This window comes from Centruroides vittatus, unplaced genomic scaffold, assembly GCF_030686945.1.
Source record: "Centruroides vittatus isolate TY-2023 unplaced genomic scaffold, ASM3068694v2 contig_1161, whole genome shotgun sequence".
NCBI lineage: Eukaryota > Metazoa > Arthropoda > Arachnida > Scorpiones > Buthidae > Centruroides > Centruroides vittatus.
The window spans coordinates 45,090-63,141 of NW_027120747.1; the positions used below are offsets into that span (position 1 = coordinate 45,090).

The 18,052-nt window shown below is 32.4% G+C and overlaps 1 protein-coding gene across 1 annotated transcript in view; it reads left to right on the forward strand.

The window, feature by feature from the left end:
- The window catches only part of LOC136980854 (dynein axonemal heavy chain 10-like), a gene marked incomplete at its 3' end in the record, with an annotated part of 87,061 nt that overhangs the window by 40,242 nt on the left and 28,767 nt on the right, over positions 1–18,052 (forward strand). The window contains exons 15-18 of the mRNA XM_067277059.1: positions 3,667–3,988; positions 11,962–12,126; positions 12,217–12,375; positions 13,440–13,556. Of these exons, the coding sequence (XP_067133160.1) occupies positions 3,667–3,988; positions 11,962–12,126; positions 12,217–12,375; positions 13,440–13,556 (763 nt within the window). The remainder of the gene's footprint in view (positions 1–3,666; positions 3,989–11,961; positions 12,127–12,216; positions 12,376–13,439; positions 13,557–18,052) is intronic.

Sequence of the window (18,052 nt, forward strand, 5' to 3'; positions counted from 1 at the left end):
GCATTTTTTCCATGAACATAAGACCAGAAATAAAGGGGATCTGATCTAAATCCATACATAATCAAAAATCCACCAGAATCTCATTTAATGAAAATTTGACATGTATAATATCAATGGTGATCAAATTTGAGCAAACAAATGTCTGTTTGTGTTATGAGCAGTATCAATGCATTGTCAAAAAACTTTTGTTAATTAATGTTATCTTATTTGATTTTCTATTGAAATAAAATAATTTTGAATTATAAATTTTTTTTAAATTTCATAATTGTCACAAATTTGATATTGTCTTGGATATTTTTTGTTCCGTTTTATTTATAGGTGTAACAAGTCAGTAATGAAACTTGTCAATTTTTACTGTGTCATAGCATGGACATAATTTATTTTCTTAAATATAAATGAATTGAAACTCAAAACGTATTATAAACATAATGGCTAATCAGTAAACTTTTAAAGTTTTACAGTTTGTTCTAAGAAAAATTTAAATTTAAATGTGGTTGATGTAGAAATGCATATTTCACAAATAAAAAAAAGCAATTGCATAGAGTATTATCTATTAATATAACATTCTAAGTATATGATATATTCTATACATTAGAACATCACATTACTCTAAGTACTACAGTCGACTCACCTTAAAACAAACACTGATAAATTTATTTATTTATTTTTTTGCATATACAAAAGGAAATGTCACAAGACATTTCCTTTGATATCATCCCCAAAAATAATACCTGAACAAAAGATTAAAATAGAAATAACAAATGATATAAATCAATATACACGATAAGAAATATAAATAGAAATAAAAGATTATGTATTATAAAATAACTGCTTACAATGTGTTTAAAATGTAGAAAATCTTCATGTAGAGATTGTTCCATGCAGTCCATATATGAACAGACCAATAGAAAAATGATCTGAAAGAAAGAAACCCTAAAAGATTGGGTAAAAAAACAAGTTTGGTTACGAGTAACTTGTAGTGGAACTCTTAGGCACAGCCAATCAGAATGAATAAAAACATGGAAGTATTTGCATAAACGTAAATGATCAAAATATTTGATACATTCTGTAAAATTGGGAATTCCAAATCTGGATCTAGCAACATTAACATTAGGGGCAAAAGGAGGGTTAGAGAGTTTATTTAGAATAAGAAATATTTTATCTAATTCTTTTAATATTTTTTATAAATGGGAAGAGACAGCCATAGCCCATATTGACAGACAATAATTGAGTAAAGACTGAATATTGGTAAAATATATAAATCAAAAGACTGTTTTTGAGGGCAAGAAGTAGCAAATATGGTGGATAGGATAAGAAAGAGTATCTGGGTAGTGCAAACATTGTTCGGTTACCAGGAGGGTCTTCTTAAACACAAAATTCTCACTTCTGTCTTCCTTTTCCTTGATTCTTGAGGGTTTTCATGTTTGATTCCAATAGCCAGTCACACATTCAAACTTATCGAACTGAAATGCCAACTCTAACGTACTAACTTCAGCCTGGAGTTCAAAGTTCCCACTCAAAATTCTGCCTTCACCCATCAACTCAGGCACCAGACATTGTAACACTCTCCTGTTATTGTCTTCTCTCTTCACGCAGTAGTTCAAAAGTGACTTTTCTTCACCTCATATACCCTCAGGTAACCTCATATTATGTTGGTGAATTCTAGGAAATGGCCCTCAAGAAAGAAGAGTTAAAAAGATTAGAAAGTTTTAGAAGATGAGAAGATGGAAAGAACAAAGAACAAGGAAAATTGTCAGAAGGACAAAAGTGGACAATATGGCATGCAGCCATAACATCAATACATAATACTATATAACAAATAGTTATTGTAAAACAAACTTTATTTGTTTGGCAGAAAAAGCATGCTATTAAACCAACCATTAAACATTTGTTGAGTTAAAATTTTTATGCTCTTTTCATGTAAATTATACAAAACTGTCAATAGAAAGTCCCTGAGATCTTCAAAAATTTATTAGTAAAAATTTCATTTCAGATTATTTATTGGAACAAGAATATACACTATAAAAACAATAATAATATCTGGCTTCAATTTTGTCAGAATTTTGATTGTGTGTGAAGTATTACCTATTAGGATTTTGATCATGCTGTGATTTTGACAGTGTTGAGATTTCAACCTGTCAGGGGTTTGATTGTTGAGATTTTGAACCAGACCTGAATTAAAAGATATCCTTTCCAGATGATTCAATCTTTTGAAATTGAGTCATTTTACCCAAGCAAAAAATAGGACTTTTGTGAGGTGTGATAGACTTGTTTTTGGTTTGGGTTGTGGAAAATAACTTAAAACACTTGTTAACAAGAAACAACAGTTTAATCTACAAAAAAACAAGGGTACACCAAATTTCACCAATATACCAGTCCCAAAACTCCACGTGACAATACTCAGCCCGACATATGTGCTAGACCACTGGTACACAAACACAAAGAAAGTTATCATAAACAAACTTAATACATAAAATCTTACATTGGGTATTATTACTTTCTTAAAAACTAGTCTACATACTATGATTAAAGCTAACAAAAATAAAAAAACTTTCATAGAGCACAATGTATTCCAGGTTCACATGAAAGTCAGTTATGCTCATCCAGTTTTCTTGCTCTTGGATCTCAAAATCCACTTCTCACTGAATCTCAGACTGTCAGCTCCAGCTTTGAAGGTCTACTTAACAACTCCTTCCTTCAGCTTCACAATCCATGTTTGAAGTGTTCTGTCTCTCCAGCCAAAGGTCATTCTTCCCTTCTTCATATCCCCAGGCTGATTCTCCTACCTGTCAGACCCAGTCCTTCTGAGGCAGGAAGTCTACCCTAGAGTTGGTCCAACAAAGAAACTGGTCCAACCAAATTTACAAAATAAACTGGGAGACAAAAGAGTATAACAAGAAGAGAGAGAAAAAACTATGTAAGACTGCCACACTAAATCTGGAGAGAAATGAATGACAATATATGAAATGCTGAGACTTTTTGTCTTGGGTTTTTGATCTTTATATTAGATCTTGATTGTTTGTTCGATGTTTTGTTTTTCTTTTCCTGTGAGTTCTTCTTTTGCCACTCTCATTCTTTGACTTAGATCTTTTCTTCCTCCTACTCCTTCCTTTTCTTTTTTGGAATAGAAGCTCTTGTGCTTCTGCCTCTACAGTCTTTCTTTCTTTTCAATGTTTCTTTCCACACTGACCTGCACTTTCAAATTTTTTGCTTCCTGTACCTTTTATAAGAACATCGTTCATACTTTCCATATTAGGAAATACTGTAGTATCTCTCAACTTATCACTCAGGCCAGCATCAAATGTTTGGTTGAAAACACTAGTTTTTTCCAATTGAGGAGGGTCTTCCAATACAGACTCATTGTGATCCAGCTTTTCATTTTTGTAATTTGGAGAATTGCTTTTGGTACTTCTTGATGTATAAAAAGCAAGAAATAAACTAATGGAATTTTGACATATTTAAATAATAATTCAAAATTGATTATATTGTATTGAGTAGACTCAATAGAATAGAATTGCAGGATAATGTATATTTTGATATAGGAGATAAAATAATTTATTAAAAAAATGCAAATACTTAAATAAGTAATAAAATTTAATGCAATGTCATATTTGTATATTTAATTCAACTGTGTTTTAATAATAATTTAATTATTTCTTTTTTCAGAACAAAATGCTTCTTTAGATGGTTACATCATTCTTGCATTGAATCAGAGCCAATAAAAGTTAAAAATCAAGTTGAACTCTACTGTTATACCTTTTTTGATGATGTTTCTCCACATCCATTAGTTAGATCCACATACTTAGCAGTTGTAAGGGAATGCCAGTCAACTGTAATATCTTTATATAACTCTCTACATTCATGGACTAAATACAGTAATTTATGGCTTTCTAATGTAAACAATGCTTGCATTAAATTTTGTTCAAAAAAACCTAATTTTAAAGATTATGATGAACGATTTCAATTTTTCACTTTACTCAAGAAAGAGGTAAATACTTCAGATTGAATAAAATTTAATTTAAAGTTAAGCTAAATGATAATTTGATATCTAAGTATATCTAAGAATTATAAAATAATTTATTTTTAATCCTTTTACCTATAAATAAAGTTTTTTTCAGTATATATCTTTTAAATAAATTTTTGAAGTAATTTATACTATTGATGAGGGTGATATACTCATCAATCATATACTCTACTAATTTTCTTTATAACCATTATGCAATGTATTTAAAAACATGTGACTGTGCAACATCCTTTATTTGACAATTTATTACATTTGCCAAAATGATTTTGAGTACAGCTCCTCTTCACTTGATGTTTATCTTTGACAGGCTGTTTTCAGTCTCCTGTTATCTGTTCTTAAATAAACTGCATAATAGTTATAAAGGAAGTAGATAATACAAGACATGACTCCAAAATAATCAAAAATAACTTTACTGATGATATATTTTTACATAAATACTGGTAGATTGATAAAGACTAATTCATTGATAATTTTTTAATGTATTTATTAGATTCTGTCTTTCACTAAGAAATTTTATTTAGACTCAAATCAATATTTAGGTTAATGGAATAAAAACAAACCAACTTTTGTTTAAACTATTAGAATTTTTAGCTTGCTATTTTTATTTCATATTTGTATTTTATAATTCTTTTTCCAATATACCAGTGATCACAAGTACTGTACATCATGTTATTTTATATATACAAATGTTTGCATATTTTTTAAATTTAATGTATCTGCTTTTTACAGTGAGAATTTTGAACCATGTTGACATAAAATAATAATTTTTTTAACTTATAAAATTTTTAATTTAGAATGAGCAAGTATTTATTGTGACATTGTCACAATGCTGGGCTACAATTTTTTAATCCTCTTTTAATTTAAAAAAAACACATGACTTCAGGTCTGGACTGCAAGTTTGTACAGTAAGACCCTGCTTAACGCTGCCCCACTTAACGCTGTTTTGGTATTACGCGGTAGTATTGAAATTCCCCGAGACCGCACTCAGTGATGGGATCAAGGCGTAATATCAAATTTTAAAGCTTATTATCTGCAGTGGACATTCCGACAACTGATTGATAAAACAGATGGAGCAGATAAACAATCTATTAGAGATTTTTGGAAAAACTAGAATATCATGGATGCTGTAGACCAGTGGTCCTTAACCCCCGGTCCGTGGATCAAATGATACCGGGCTGCCCAAGGAACATTAAATTATTTCCATTTTATTTACTGTAGTGTATTTCTCTTGGGTTTGTGTGACTTTCAATGGACGAGAGGTTAACTGGGAGCTGAGAGACGTCACCTAAAACCGTGAGTTAAAATGTTAAATCACTTTATATTTATTTTTTGGTGTAACTGTATTTTATTTTGAAGGCATGTTTAAATACAATTAAATTAAAATTATTAAATCAAAACAATTAAAATATAAACAATCAACGTCCCCCCTCAGCGGGGCGTGGTAAAATTATCAAACGTTGACCGATCCGCGGCGATAAAAAGGTTGGGGACCACTGCTGTAGACGACAACAATCTTTCCTGGAATGAGGTGACCGAGAAATGTTTAAAGGGGTATGGAAGAATGTATGGCCGGAGCTAAGCAAGGATGTTGACATGAGATTGTTGATGTCGACGAAATTGTCAAGCTAGCTAATGAAACAGGGTTGGATAATATAAATGCGCAGGATATTGAAGAATTATTGCAAGTTACAACTGGAGAAAGTTTTTCCAACGACGATCTAAAAGAATTAGTAGAACAACAGGTGCATGAAGATGACGAAATTAGCGTTTCTGAAGATGAGGAACAAAAGGAACTTTCAACGGATTTTCTAAAAAAAAGTTTAGCCACTATAATGTAAATTATGGATCAGTTTATACAAAATGATTTCAATTTTGATAGAAGTTCAAAGGCAAGATGAAGTGTCATGGATGTGATGTCTTGCTATCGACAACTGCTTGCTGAACGAAACAGGAAAAGGCAAACGACGTTAGATGACTTCTTCACAAAGAAACAAAAGATGTCAAATGAGGAAGAACCTTCCTCATCACAAACATAACTTCTTTACTCAAACTTCTTTTTTTTTATATAATCTCTCCACACACTGGTAAAATAAGTAAATAAATAAATTCTTCGAACCTGTTAGATCGACTTCGGTTAACAGATTTGAAGAATTTATTTACTTCTTTTTTTATTTTCATGAATGTTTTATGAATAAATATCAATATTAGCAATAAATAAGTCTATAATTAATGTAATAAAAAAGTATTTAACAATAAATGTTACAAAATAAAACCAAAAAAATACTGATAAATTTTCTTATTCTCTGTTCTGTTTCACGTATCCCCCTTATTTACATGTTAAGATAACCCCGTTTAACGCTGTTTCGTTTAGCGCTCTGTCATATAGGAACACATCCTACGCATTAAGTGGAGTCTTACTGTATATAGTTAATTGGGGTCTCTGGCCACCAAACTTTTCATATTTGTCTGAGTTTTAGTGGTGTACATCGTACTTCTCCTGATAACTGGCCATGTGGGTTTTTAGTTAACTGACAAAAGATACACAAGGAATTCATGAGGTGTCGGGGCTAATGATATCAGCTGGTAATTTTAACGGGCTACCGTATAACAGTTTGGCTGCTGTTGTGTCTATATTGGCTTTAAGTGCTGAATGAATTCCCAAGAGAACTACCAGAAGAACGTCGGTCCATTTGGAGGATTCGTGTGCCATTAGTGATGCCTTCAGGTGTCTATGCAATCGTTCTATTAAACCGATTGATTGGGGATGATATGCTGCTGAATGGATGCGATTGGTGCCTTGAGGTCTGGTCAGTTCTCGAAAGAGGTTTGATTCCAACTGACGTCCTTGGTCAGTGATGATGGTAGTAGGGCATCCAAATCTTGCAATCCAATCTGAGAAAAAGGCTTAGCATACTGTCTCAGCAGATATGTCGGCAATTGGGATGACCTCTGGCCATCTGGTAAAACAGTTGATCACTGTAAGGCAGTAATGTTACCTGCCAGCTGGTGGAAGTGGTCCTATTAGATCCATGTGAAGATGGGAAAATCTTGCTTCCGGAAGTGTAAACTTTCCTATTGGTGTAAAGGCGTGAAGGTGGATTTTTGATTTCTGGCAGGGGATGCAATGTCATGTTCACTGACAGATGTCCTTCTTCATGCCCGGCCAAACATAATGGCTTGAAATTAGCTTAGTGTTTGCTGTCACTCCTGGATGAGAAATTCCATGTAGGTGATCGAATATAGTTCATTGGAGATTATGTGGCACAAAGTGGCAAGGTATTTCTGATGATGTGTCATAATATAGATCAATTTTGTTAGGTGGAAAGGATTTCAGCTCTAGTTTGAGTGACATAGGATCCTTTAACAAGTGATGAAGTTCTGAATCTGTAGCTTGCATTGTGGCTAGCTTTTGGAAGTCTAGAGGAGAAACAGAGGTGATCGAATCTATCTCGATGCAGGAGAGAGCATCTGCTATCATGTTGGCTGTGCCCGGAATATGACGTATGTCTGTAGAGAATTGGGATATAAAATCGAGATGCCTCATTTGTCTTGGTGAACATTTATCTGGTTTTTGTTTTAAGGTGTATATAAGCTGTTTTGATCTGTGTAGATCAGGGATGGGCAACCTTTTTGTATGTAAGGGCTGCATTATAAGACTTTTGAACTGATGCGGGCCGCATACAAGAGAAAGAGAAATAAAAATGTTGGTAAAATCAGAATTATTTATTCATATATAATTATAAATTAGCATAGGTATACTTAATTTAGCTTCTGGAACTGATGTAAACGTAATATATTGGAAATATTTGTTAAATATTCGTCACTTCTAGTTTTAAATTAGTTTTGATGTGTCTGTTAGCCGGTTTCTTGTTTTAATTTTTACTGAATTCATTGCGGGAAAAACTATTCACATACATAAGTTGTAGAAATAACATTTGAATTTTTGCTGTATACTTCCTTAAGCTGGGAAATTGATATACTTATTCACATTTTAGGAGTTGTGGGCTGCAAAATATATGAATGTGAGCCGCAGGTTGCCTATCCCTGGTGTAGATCGTGAATTCACGGCCTTCTAACATGTGGGAAAATCATTTTATTGATATGTATATTGCCAATAGTTCTCTGTCATAAGTTGACCAGTTGCATTGATTTGGTGCCAGTTTCACTGAGATAAAGGCGATGGGTTCCCATTTCCTGTTGTATTGCATCAGTGCTCCGCCAGCCACTGGCATCTGATGCATCTACCTATATGCATAGTTTAGCTCCGGGTATTGGATGGTGAAGTGTGGCTTTGGCCAGTGCTTCCTTAGCTGATATGAAGGATTGTTCTGTCGCTTCTGATCATTGCAGAGATCGTGATTCTGTTTTCCGAGTGAGTGACGTACATTTCCCGTTCATTTTTCCTTCTAGTAGCTGCACTAGTGGGGCAAGAATGTGTCCTGCTCAAGGGATGCATCTCCTATAGAAATTCATTATGCCTAAGAATCATCTAAGTTGAGTGAGAGACAAGGGTTTGGGAAATTTTTGGATGGCTCTGACTCTATCAGGGAGTGTTCCAGACCCTTTCCAGAGACCTTGAATTTGAGAAACTTTATTAATGGTATACTGAAAGTGCATTTTGATGGATTTATGGTTAACCCATATTCTTGGAGGTGTTGGAATAAGGCGCGAAGATGCGAGATGTGTTCTTCCTGGGAGTGTGATGCTATTAGTATGCCATCGCTGAAAGCATATGCGAAGAAGAGTCCTCTGGTTACTTTGTAAATGAACTATTGAAAGGTTGTGGATGCATTGCACAATCTGAATTGCATCCTGGTACGCTCGAAAAGACCAAATGGTGTCATTATAGCTGTTTTGTGCATGTGCACTGGGTAGATGTGTGTTTGATAATAGGTCATGATTAAATCTGTGTGTGAGAAGATTTGTGTTCTGTGCAGTTCCAATGTGAAATCTACGATGTTTGGAATGCCATATCTATCCTTTATAGTTTGTGCATTTAGGGCACGATAATCTCCCACAGGTCACCAATTCGAACTGTTTTTCTTGGTGACCATGTGAAGTGGTGATGAATAATTGCTTTTTGATGTTCACATATGGCTGAGAGCTATTATCTTATCAAATTCGGCCTTAGCAATGTTAAGCCTATTATGTGATAGGCAATGTGGTTTTGCAGTTACGGGCAGACCAATGGTTTCTATATGATGTACAGTACAATGTTGTGTTTTATGGGTTGATTAGGACATGGAAGTCTGGTGATCTCAGAAAATTCTTTCAATATCTTATGAAATATGGAGTCACCAGTCATTATCTTAATAAAATGGATGGTTTTTAATAATTTGCCTGGAGAGTTCAGTTCATCTTTGTCTGAACATCTGTGAGACATTTGCATCTAAGATTTGGTACCAAATGGAAATGATACAAGAAATCTGCACCTATTTTTGCCATTGACATGTTGCCAATAAGGAATTTCCAGCAAAAATTTTTCTTTAACCCAAAATCAAGGGTGAGTGTTTGCTGGTCATAGACATGAATTGCAGTTGTGTTTGCTCCCATCAAAGTCATTTGAGGTTCACGCTTCTTTTGTGATGAAGAGGCTGGAAAGATTGATATGTCGGAACCTGTGTCAATGAGAAAGTTTATGTTCGTTCTCTTGTCTAGAATGAACAAGCGGTGAGATTGTTCCAGCAAAGTGCATGTCACCTCTACGCTTTGCTGCTCTCGTTTGTTGGAAAATACATGGCATAGTACATTTTTGTGCCTTTGTACCAGAACAGTTGTGGTACCAGCAGTAGTACTGTGGTGGGTTGAACTGTTGTGATGTTTTGAACTGCTGTGGGAGTGTCGAGGGAAATGGCCACTGCAATCCCAACATGCCCTGTGTTAGTTTATTGATTTGCTTGTTAAGTTTATCTATTTCGACTATATTTTGTTTGTTATGGTTTCGGGTTTCTCAGGTTGTGACACTGAAGCTACCATTGCTGAGGTTACTTCCATTATGTGGTCTGCTATCTCTGCTGCTTTGTCTATGTTGAGTAGAGTGATGGTGGCTAGGACAGATTGGACAGAAGTCGGAAGGCGTTGTATAAATAATTCTAACATAACTGTGTCTGAAATTTGAAAATTTTTGCCCAATGCTTTAGTACACACAGTGATTCAGACAGTTTGCGATCTCCAAGCTGTTCTCTGGCCAATAGTTTTTGTAACTCCTGTTGAGATGATTCACTGAATCATTTAATAAGTTCCACCTTTTTTTGTGACTGTACAGGTCTGTATGGTCTGGAGAAATAATAATGTCTCTAACTGTTGATGTGACTTCCAGTGGTAAATGGGTCACTACGTAGTTGAACTTTGTGGCACTTTCTGTAATTGGCTTAGGACATCCTATGTGCGAAAGCACATTTGAGCTAGTATGCACATGTGGAACCATAAGGCTGATATTATAAATATTCTAAAAATCCAGGATGAAATAAATACATTTTTTATTTCATCCTGGATTTTTAGAATTTTTTTATTTATAATGTGAAAATGTTTTCTACTGTTTCATCATTAGCAGTATAAAACAATATTTTTTATATCAATAAGGCAATAAAAGTTAAAATTGAAGTGATAATGTTTACACTCACTGCAATAATCAAGGGAATGCAAACAGCATATGATCTTATTGATCATTATAATTTCATCATATCATATAATATCATCATTCATATCATATAATATTATAAACTCTAATCCTATCACTCAACATAGTTTGAACTTTAAATGAGGATTGGAAGCATTGTGGATGCTCAATAAAGAAATTCAAAAAGATTTCAAAAGCAATCTTTAATTTTCAGAATTTTTTGAAACAGAACTGTGTTACTTCACAAACAATTCAAAAGACTTTTATAATCTATTTTCATTTCTTACAGTTTATAAAGATTCTTGTTATATTATTTTATTTTTGATGTAAAATTAAATTTTTTATTGTGGAATGTATATTTAGTGTCATGGTTATCCTTCTTTTCCTAATTCTTTTTGTTCTCAAAAAGTTCTGTTTTACAACTGGGGTTTTATCAATCATGCCAGTTTTATGGAACTTTTATAGTTGGTGAGGGATGCATGTATTTATATTATTTAGAATTTTATTTAATTATTATAATATTCACGGTGGCTATAATTAAATTCTTCTTACTCAGAGCCCAGTGGAACTGGTTCTAATGGACATATGTCAATGAAACTTGTTATATATGCTATTCATGTCATGAATATAGATTTCTGAAAAACAAAAATTTGAACCAATTTTTGTTTTCCAGAAATCTATATTATAGTACAGTGATGTGATATTATGCAAAGTACTGTAGAAAGCAACTTGCTTGGGTTATAACAGGTGAATAGGCAGTGCAGCAAAATTGCTATGCTGCCAAATTTGGCAATGATTGTGTCATCTCCAGACTTTCGAGATGCTTGGCTGCTGTTGAAATTCTTGAAAGACCAAGTTTATTTGGGAAATATACAGTCTATTTCTCAGCTGAAAACTAACATAATATAGCATAATGCCAATGTGACCATTGAAATGCTTTGTGAAACAGTTTATTATGCTATATTGTATTTCCAACATATAATTGATGCAGATGGCTTGCATATTGAACACAATGTAGAATAAAGTGTAAAATAACATTTTGTTTTACCAATTTATACTTTTTTTTCTGTGCCGTATTTTTGCCTAGTGACAAAAATTTTAACTAATTCCCCCTAGGATTCTATTTCCATGGATGAGTAGAATATATATACCAAGTTTCATTAACATATGTCCATTAGAACTGGTCTCAGAAGGCTCTGAGTAGGTTCATTTCATTGATATTGGTGGTTGTAATAACCACCTGTTCATTTTAATACCATTCTGTATTTTATTCCAAATTTAAAACTCAAACATTATTATTTCTTTTTATTTTATGCAGATTCTTGAAAGGCCTGAAACAGTATTTATTGGATGTATAGCCCTTAGATTTTCTCCATTAATTCAAACCATTCTTGAACATTTAAACGAATGGATATTAGCTTTTGGTAAATGCTTGAATAAGGATGCAAATGAAGAAATGATGACTTTGAAGACAGAGTTTGAAGTAAATATGTGGTTTGACTTTTTGCTATAATATAATCTATAGAGCATTACAGGACTGAGCTAAAGAATTTTTAATTTTACTGAATTTTAGTGTTTAGAAAAGAAACTAGATAGACCTCCACAAACATTAGAAGAGTTGAAATTGGTGTTAGAGACAATTACTAAAATCCGAAATATGTCTTTTGAGATGGATGTTTCAATTAAAAATCTAGAAGAAAAATATTGCACACTTGTAAATAATAATATATATGTAAGTATTAATGTAAACTATAACATTTATTTAATTAAAATCTTTTATGTAAGAGTGAAAATGAATTTAGCACTGATTCATAACAATTCAGTTATTTTGTCTATACTGTACTTTGTTTTGTTAAACCATAACATAAATGCAAAATTTTTAATAATATATTCAACAAAATGAATTGTTTTTGCATTATTAATAAATATATTTTTAATGTAAAATTTTACTCTTTTTAATAAATTATTTTTGAAGTATTTTAGTTAGATAAAAATTAGGCCACATATATGAATTACAGGAACAGTTATGGTAGTAAAATAGTTTCCTTTAAATGAGAAAGATTTAAATATTTAAAACATTATTATAAAATAGAATATAATAAACCATTTTACAAGATACAGTACTCACCAGAATGGCATTAGGCTAAAGATTGGTAATTTTCTGTTTGATTTCCAATTACCTTTTCAGCACAGAAGACAATAAGGAATGATTCAAGTTAACAACTGAATAAATATGTTTAGTTTTTGAGAATAAAATTTATTTTATTTCTAAAGATATAATTTTTGAAGTGTAAAAAATTACTGATTATGTCTTTAGTATGATTTATCTTCCATATTGCTCAATAAAATATAGAAATAAAGTAATAGTGGTAGCTGTTGTTTTACAATAACAATGTTTGTTTTTGTGTTAAAATGCCTTGTACTGTACATGTAATTTAACATACTGTATGTACATAATACATACATGCATACATAACGTATTTAAGATAAATAAAAAATAATATGAATAATGTATAAATTATAACTAGATTTTACTTCTTTTTAGTTTATATTTTAAACAGACTTGTTATTATTTAGTTTTATCGATTATAAGCTGTTTTCATAAAAGTTGTGTAAAGCTGTTAAGCATATAATTATCATCAAATAGTTTATTTTTATATAAAAATAAAATAGTCTTTGTTATGTACCATATTTTAATATATTTAATTAAAGAATGGTTATAGAATTTGTATTGTGAAATATAGTATTTTAAATTTTCTGTAATTTTTCATAACAGAATTTTTATTAAATTTCTAGGTCTTCACAGAAGAACTGGAATCAGTAAAAAATATTGAACAATCTTGGAATGATCTTGTTTATTTATCAAAAAAAGTTAATTTTTGTCTTCAATCCATTAAGGAAAAGTTTACACAGGTAATTTATATAATTTGAAATAAATAAATATGTAAATAAATAAATCAATAAATAAATAGAAATATATATGTATATATTTATTTATTTAGAATTTCATGTATTTCAAATTTTAAATGTATAAAAATTTGAAATTTTTTGAACAATCACTATTTTCAGGAGAAAAATATCTAAAATAGAATACTTCCTTTAAAGCATTTGATAAAGGGATTTAAAGATGACAGTATAAAGATTTCAAAAATATAAAGGTCTAATCCAAATAAATTAGTAAAATCTCTAGAAAATTTGGTTATGATTTATGTTATGTATTAATGTATTTTTTAACTTCAAAAGATAACTTATTTAAGCATTTTAATAGTATATTTACATTTAAACTGCTTAAAAGAAGTATTGTACTTTAGGACTTTTCTCTTTAAAATGAAATATTTTGTTCAAAAAGTTTGAGTTTTTGTTTTCATAATTACTATGAATTAAAGCATACTTATTTTGTAAAAATATCTAACATGAATTAAATTTAATACAAATCTACTTGATTTTTAGAATAAAATTTATGAAATGATTTTTATCTTTCTTAATTTATTCAAATAATTTTAACGTATTAATTTATATTTTTATTTAATTCTACATATATCATATTTACTCACATATAAGATGAGGTTTTTATTAATTTACCACAGCTTCAAATTCCTAGGTTGTCCTATATGTGCGAGTGAAGGATTCTTTGCGTTTTTGCAAATAATTTTTGTGAACCGTGTATTCACATTTTTTACCGGATGCTTACCCTTTTGTATTTAAAAACATAAGTATTTTATCTGGGTCATTTGAATTGTTCTTGTATATTGTTGGGAGTAAAGATGAATAGCAATGGAAAAGCAAAGCTTTTGAATTGAACTTAAGATTGAAATTCCAAAATCACACAGGTGCATGATATAAGTTTTAATCCATTCCTCGTGAAAATAGATGATTATTCAGAAATCAGAATTCGGAGAAACTCATAAGTGTAATCGACGGAGAGTGGATTCGACTGTTAAGAATTGGTCAAAAAAGGTCCCGATTGTCCAGCTTTACATGAACAAATTAAGTTGTCGATTTTACAAGATTTTTCGTTAAAGTTTAAAATGCCAGTAATTTTTGCCAGACAATGTATGCATTTGATATTTTACTTGTGATTAAATGAAATAAAATTAGAATTGTATTAATAAATCTAATTTTTTGTATTTTGATCTTTAAAGTCACACCTCATCCTATATGCGAGGTCGTCTTATATGCAAGTAAATACAGTATATTTGTAGGTGTCAGTTAACAATATGATTATGCTATTTATAAATTGTTGATAAGATAAAAATAGAATATTATTATTTGCAATTTTTACATTAATTTGAATTAGTCCTTTAATATTTTAAATTGTTAGAAATCTGATTTAGTATATATGTTACAGGAAAAGTCCAGAATCAGTCAATGAGTGACAATAACTGGGTTAATATTAACAATGCCCAGCAGACATGGGCAATCACAACTTAGCCTAGCCATTGTTGGCAATAGTTGAACACTGTTGGGCAATGTGCTTCAATGTCTTGTACAGATGTCTACAGATGTGATGTGCACAGTTTTTAAATACATATAATCTTTGACATTAATCTGTAATCATTTTCAACTGTGACATATATTGAAAATGCAACTCTTTCATTTTTAAAAATTTTAAGTTGTTTTAATATGAGAATATATAAATTGATCTAGATAGAAAGTGAGACAACAGCAATTTCTTTTCTACTTATAAAAAATACAGCAGTTTACTGCAGTGTGTGAAAGAAACTAAAACTAAGCCTTCCAAATAACTTCAAGATTACAGTAGACTAACAAGTAGACTAACAAGATTTCTTTCAAGGTAACTGTGAGAATCTTATTCAGCCTGTTTATAAAATGGATTTTAAGATATATTACAACACTTTCGGGAACTTTTTACCGGTGTTAGACGCAAAACCAAAAACGAAAAATTTCCGTTAACGTTTTCGAACTTTGTAGTTCTTCTTCAGATGGTAAAAAACGAGGAACGCAGATCGAATAATGGAACGAGTTATTTTTAAACCGAAATCGAATGCTTCACGATGCAGCTGGTCAGACATGCGCATACGGTGCAAGTAGATGGCGATTAAAGGTCCGTGTCGATGAGGGTCTGCCAGGCGGTGGACAAATTGAGTTCCTCTTTATAGTTAATGCAGGTGGTGGTGCGGCTGTGTTTGTAAATGGAGATAGCCTCCAACCACCTCAGATGCTCAGGGTGAGGCGATGCGACGATAAGCCTGGCTTGGTTGAGGGCCGCTTCGATGTCCGGATCGGTGGCGTAAGTTGAGAGTGCCGTAGAATTTCTCTCATGTAGAATACCAGCATTGTGCTCACGTAATCTGATCCCCAAGGATCTCTTGGTTGAGCCGATGTAGACAAGGTTTCTGTCAAACCTGTGATCCTTAAGAGGAATGGAATAAACGCCCGGAAGTCTGTTGGGGTCGGGTGGATCCTTCCCGTTACGGAGTATGTCCAAGATGGTGGGACGTCTTCTGTATGCGATCTTAATACGGCACTTGCGGGTAATCTTCTTATATAACGTCGCCACGTACGGATTATATGTGACAGGGATCCGTGTCTCATCTTCAGGTTGATTGGCGAGACGCGATCGGATGTCGGAGATACGTGCTGTGCGACGGTGACAGTTAACTAATCTATTAATAAGCTATGGAATGGGAATACATGACCCCTGTTGGGTCATGTGACCCATTCCAATACAAGTCCGCCGCTTTCAACACGTTAATTAAGAGGGCGTTTTCGCATTCGTCCACTCCAGCAGCACTGGCCATTGAATTGGAACATGTCAGACGCGTAGCGACCATCCACGAGTACCACAAGCTTATTAATAGATTAGTTAACCGTCACCGTCGCACAGCACGTATCTCCGACATCCGATCGCGTCTCGCCAATCAACCTGAAGATGAGACACGGATCCCCGTCACATATAATCCGTACGTGGCGACGTTATATAAGAAGATTACCCGCAAGTGCCGTATTAAGATCGCATACAGAAGACGTCCCACCATCTTGGACATACTCCGTAACGGGAAGGATCCACCCGACCCCAACAGACTTCCGGGCGTTTATTCCATTCCTCTTAAGGATCACAGGTTTGACAGAAACCTTGTCTACATCGGCTCAACCAAGAGATCCTTGGGGATCAGATTACGTGAGCACAATGCTGGTATTCTACATGAGAGAAATTCTACGGCACTCTCAACTTACGCCACCGATCCGGACATCGAAGCGGCCCTCAACCAAGCCAGGCTTATCGTCGCATCGCCTCACCCTGAGCATCTGAGGTGGTTGGAGGCTATCTCCATTTACAAACACAGCCGCACCACCACCTGCATTAACTATAAAGAGGAACTCAATTTGTCCACCGCCTGGCAGACCCTCATCGACACGGACCTTTAATCGCCATCTACTTGCACCGTATGCGCATGTCTGACCAGCTGCATCGTGAAGCATTCGATTTCGGTTTAAAAATAACTCGTTCCATTATTCGATCTGCGTTCCTCGTTTTTTACCATCTGAAGAAGAACTACAAAGTTCGAAAACGTTAACGGAAATTTTTCGTTTTTGGTTTTGCGTCTAACACCGGTAAAAGGTTCCCGAAAGTGTTGTTTACATCCCCGGTGTTCCTTGATGTATGTAGATATTTAAGATATATTACTATGTGAATACAGAAGAACTTTTGATATAATTCATAATTTTTTACCAAGATTTTATTAAAATATACTAATATATAAAGACTTTCTTATATCAATTAAAATAAATAAAATATTTTTTCTTTTCTAATATCTGTTGTTTATATTAATTAGGAAACTAATAAACTATTAATAACTATTAGTATTGTACATTATACAGTTTATTCAGTTAAGTTTTATGATGACCAATCTGTGGCTTCTGTTTAAGTTTTTTGTATATATATATATATATATAACTTACATTACATAAAATACAGTTTCAATAGAGAATGAGGCTCTTGTATTTCTGATAAAATATATATAGCTCTTGTCATGACAAGGTTTAGCCAGCCCTGTTATATGATATAATTCTATACATTCAGTAATGCAGGAATGATATAAAATTTGAGTGATGTAATATTCAATTAGTTTAACAAATTTTAAAATTGTTTTTATATGTGAATAAAGTTCTATTAAATAGTTCAATTTTATCTTTTTTAAAACTTTTAATATGCATCTGCTAAATAATAAATCTTTACAAAGTTTTACTGATACAGTGCAGTAGCTTATATTCCAGATATCAAAACAGATTTTCTATCATTTTAAAATGCTAAAATGTTCTTCAATAATTGTGCTATTTCTGATGATGTAATAATGGAATATAGTTTTGTATCTATAATGACTAGCAATAAATGATTTACTTTGAATGTTGTTATCTTTCATTTTATATGGTTTTATTTCTTCTCC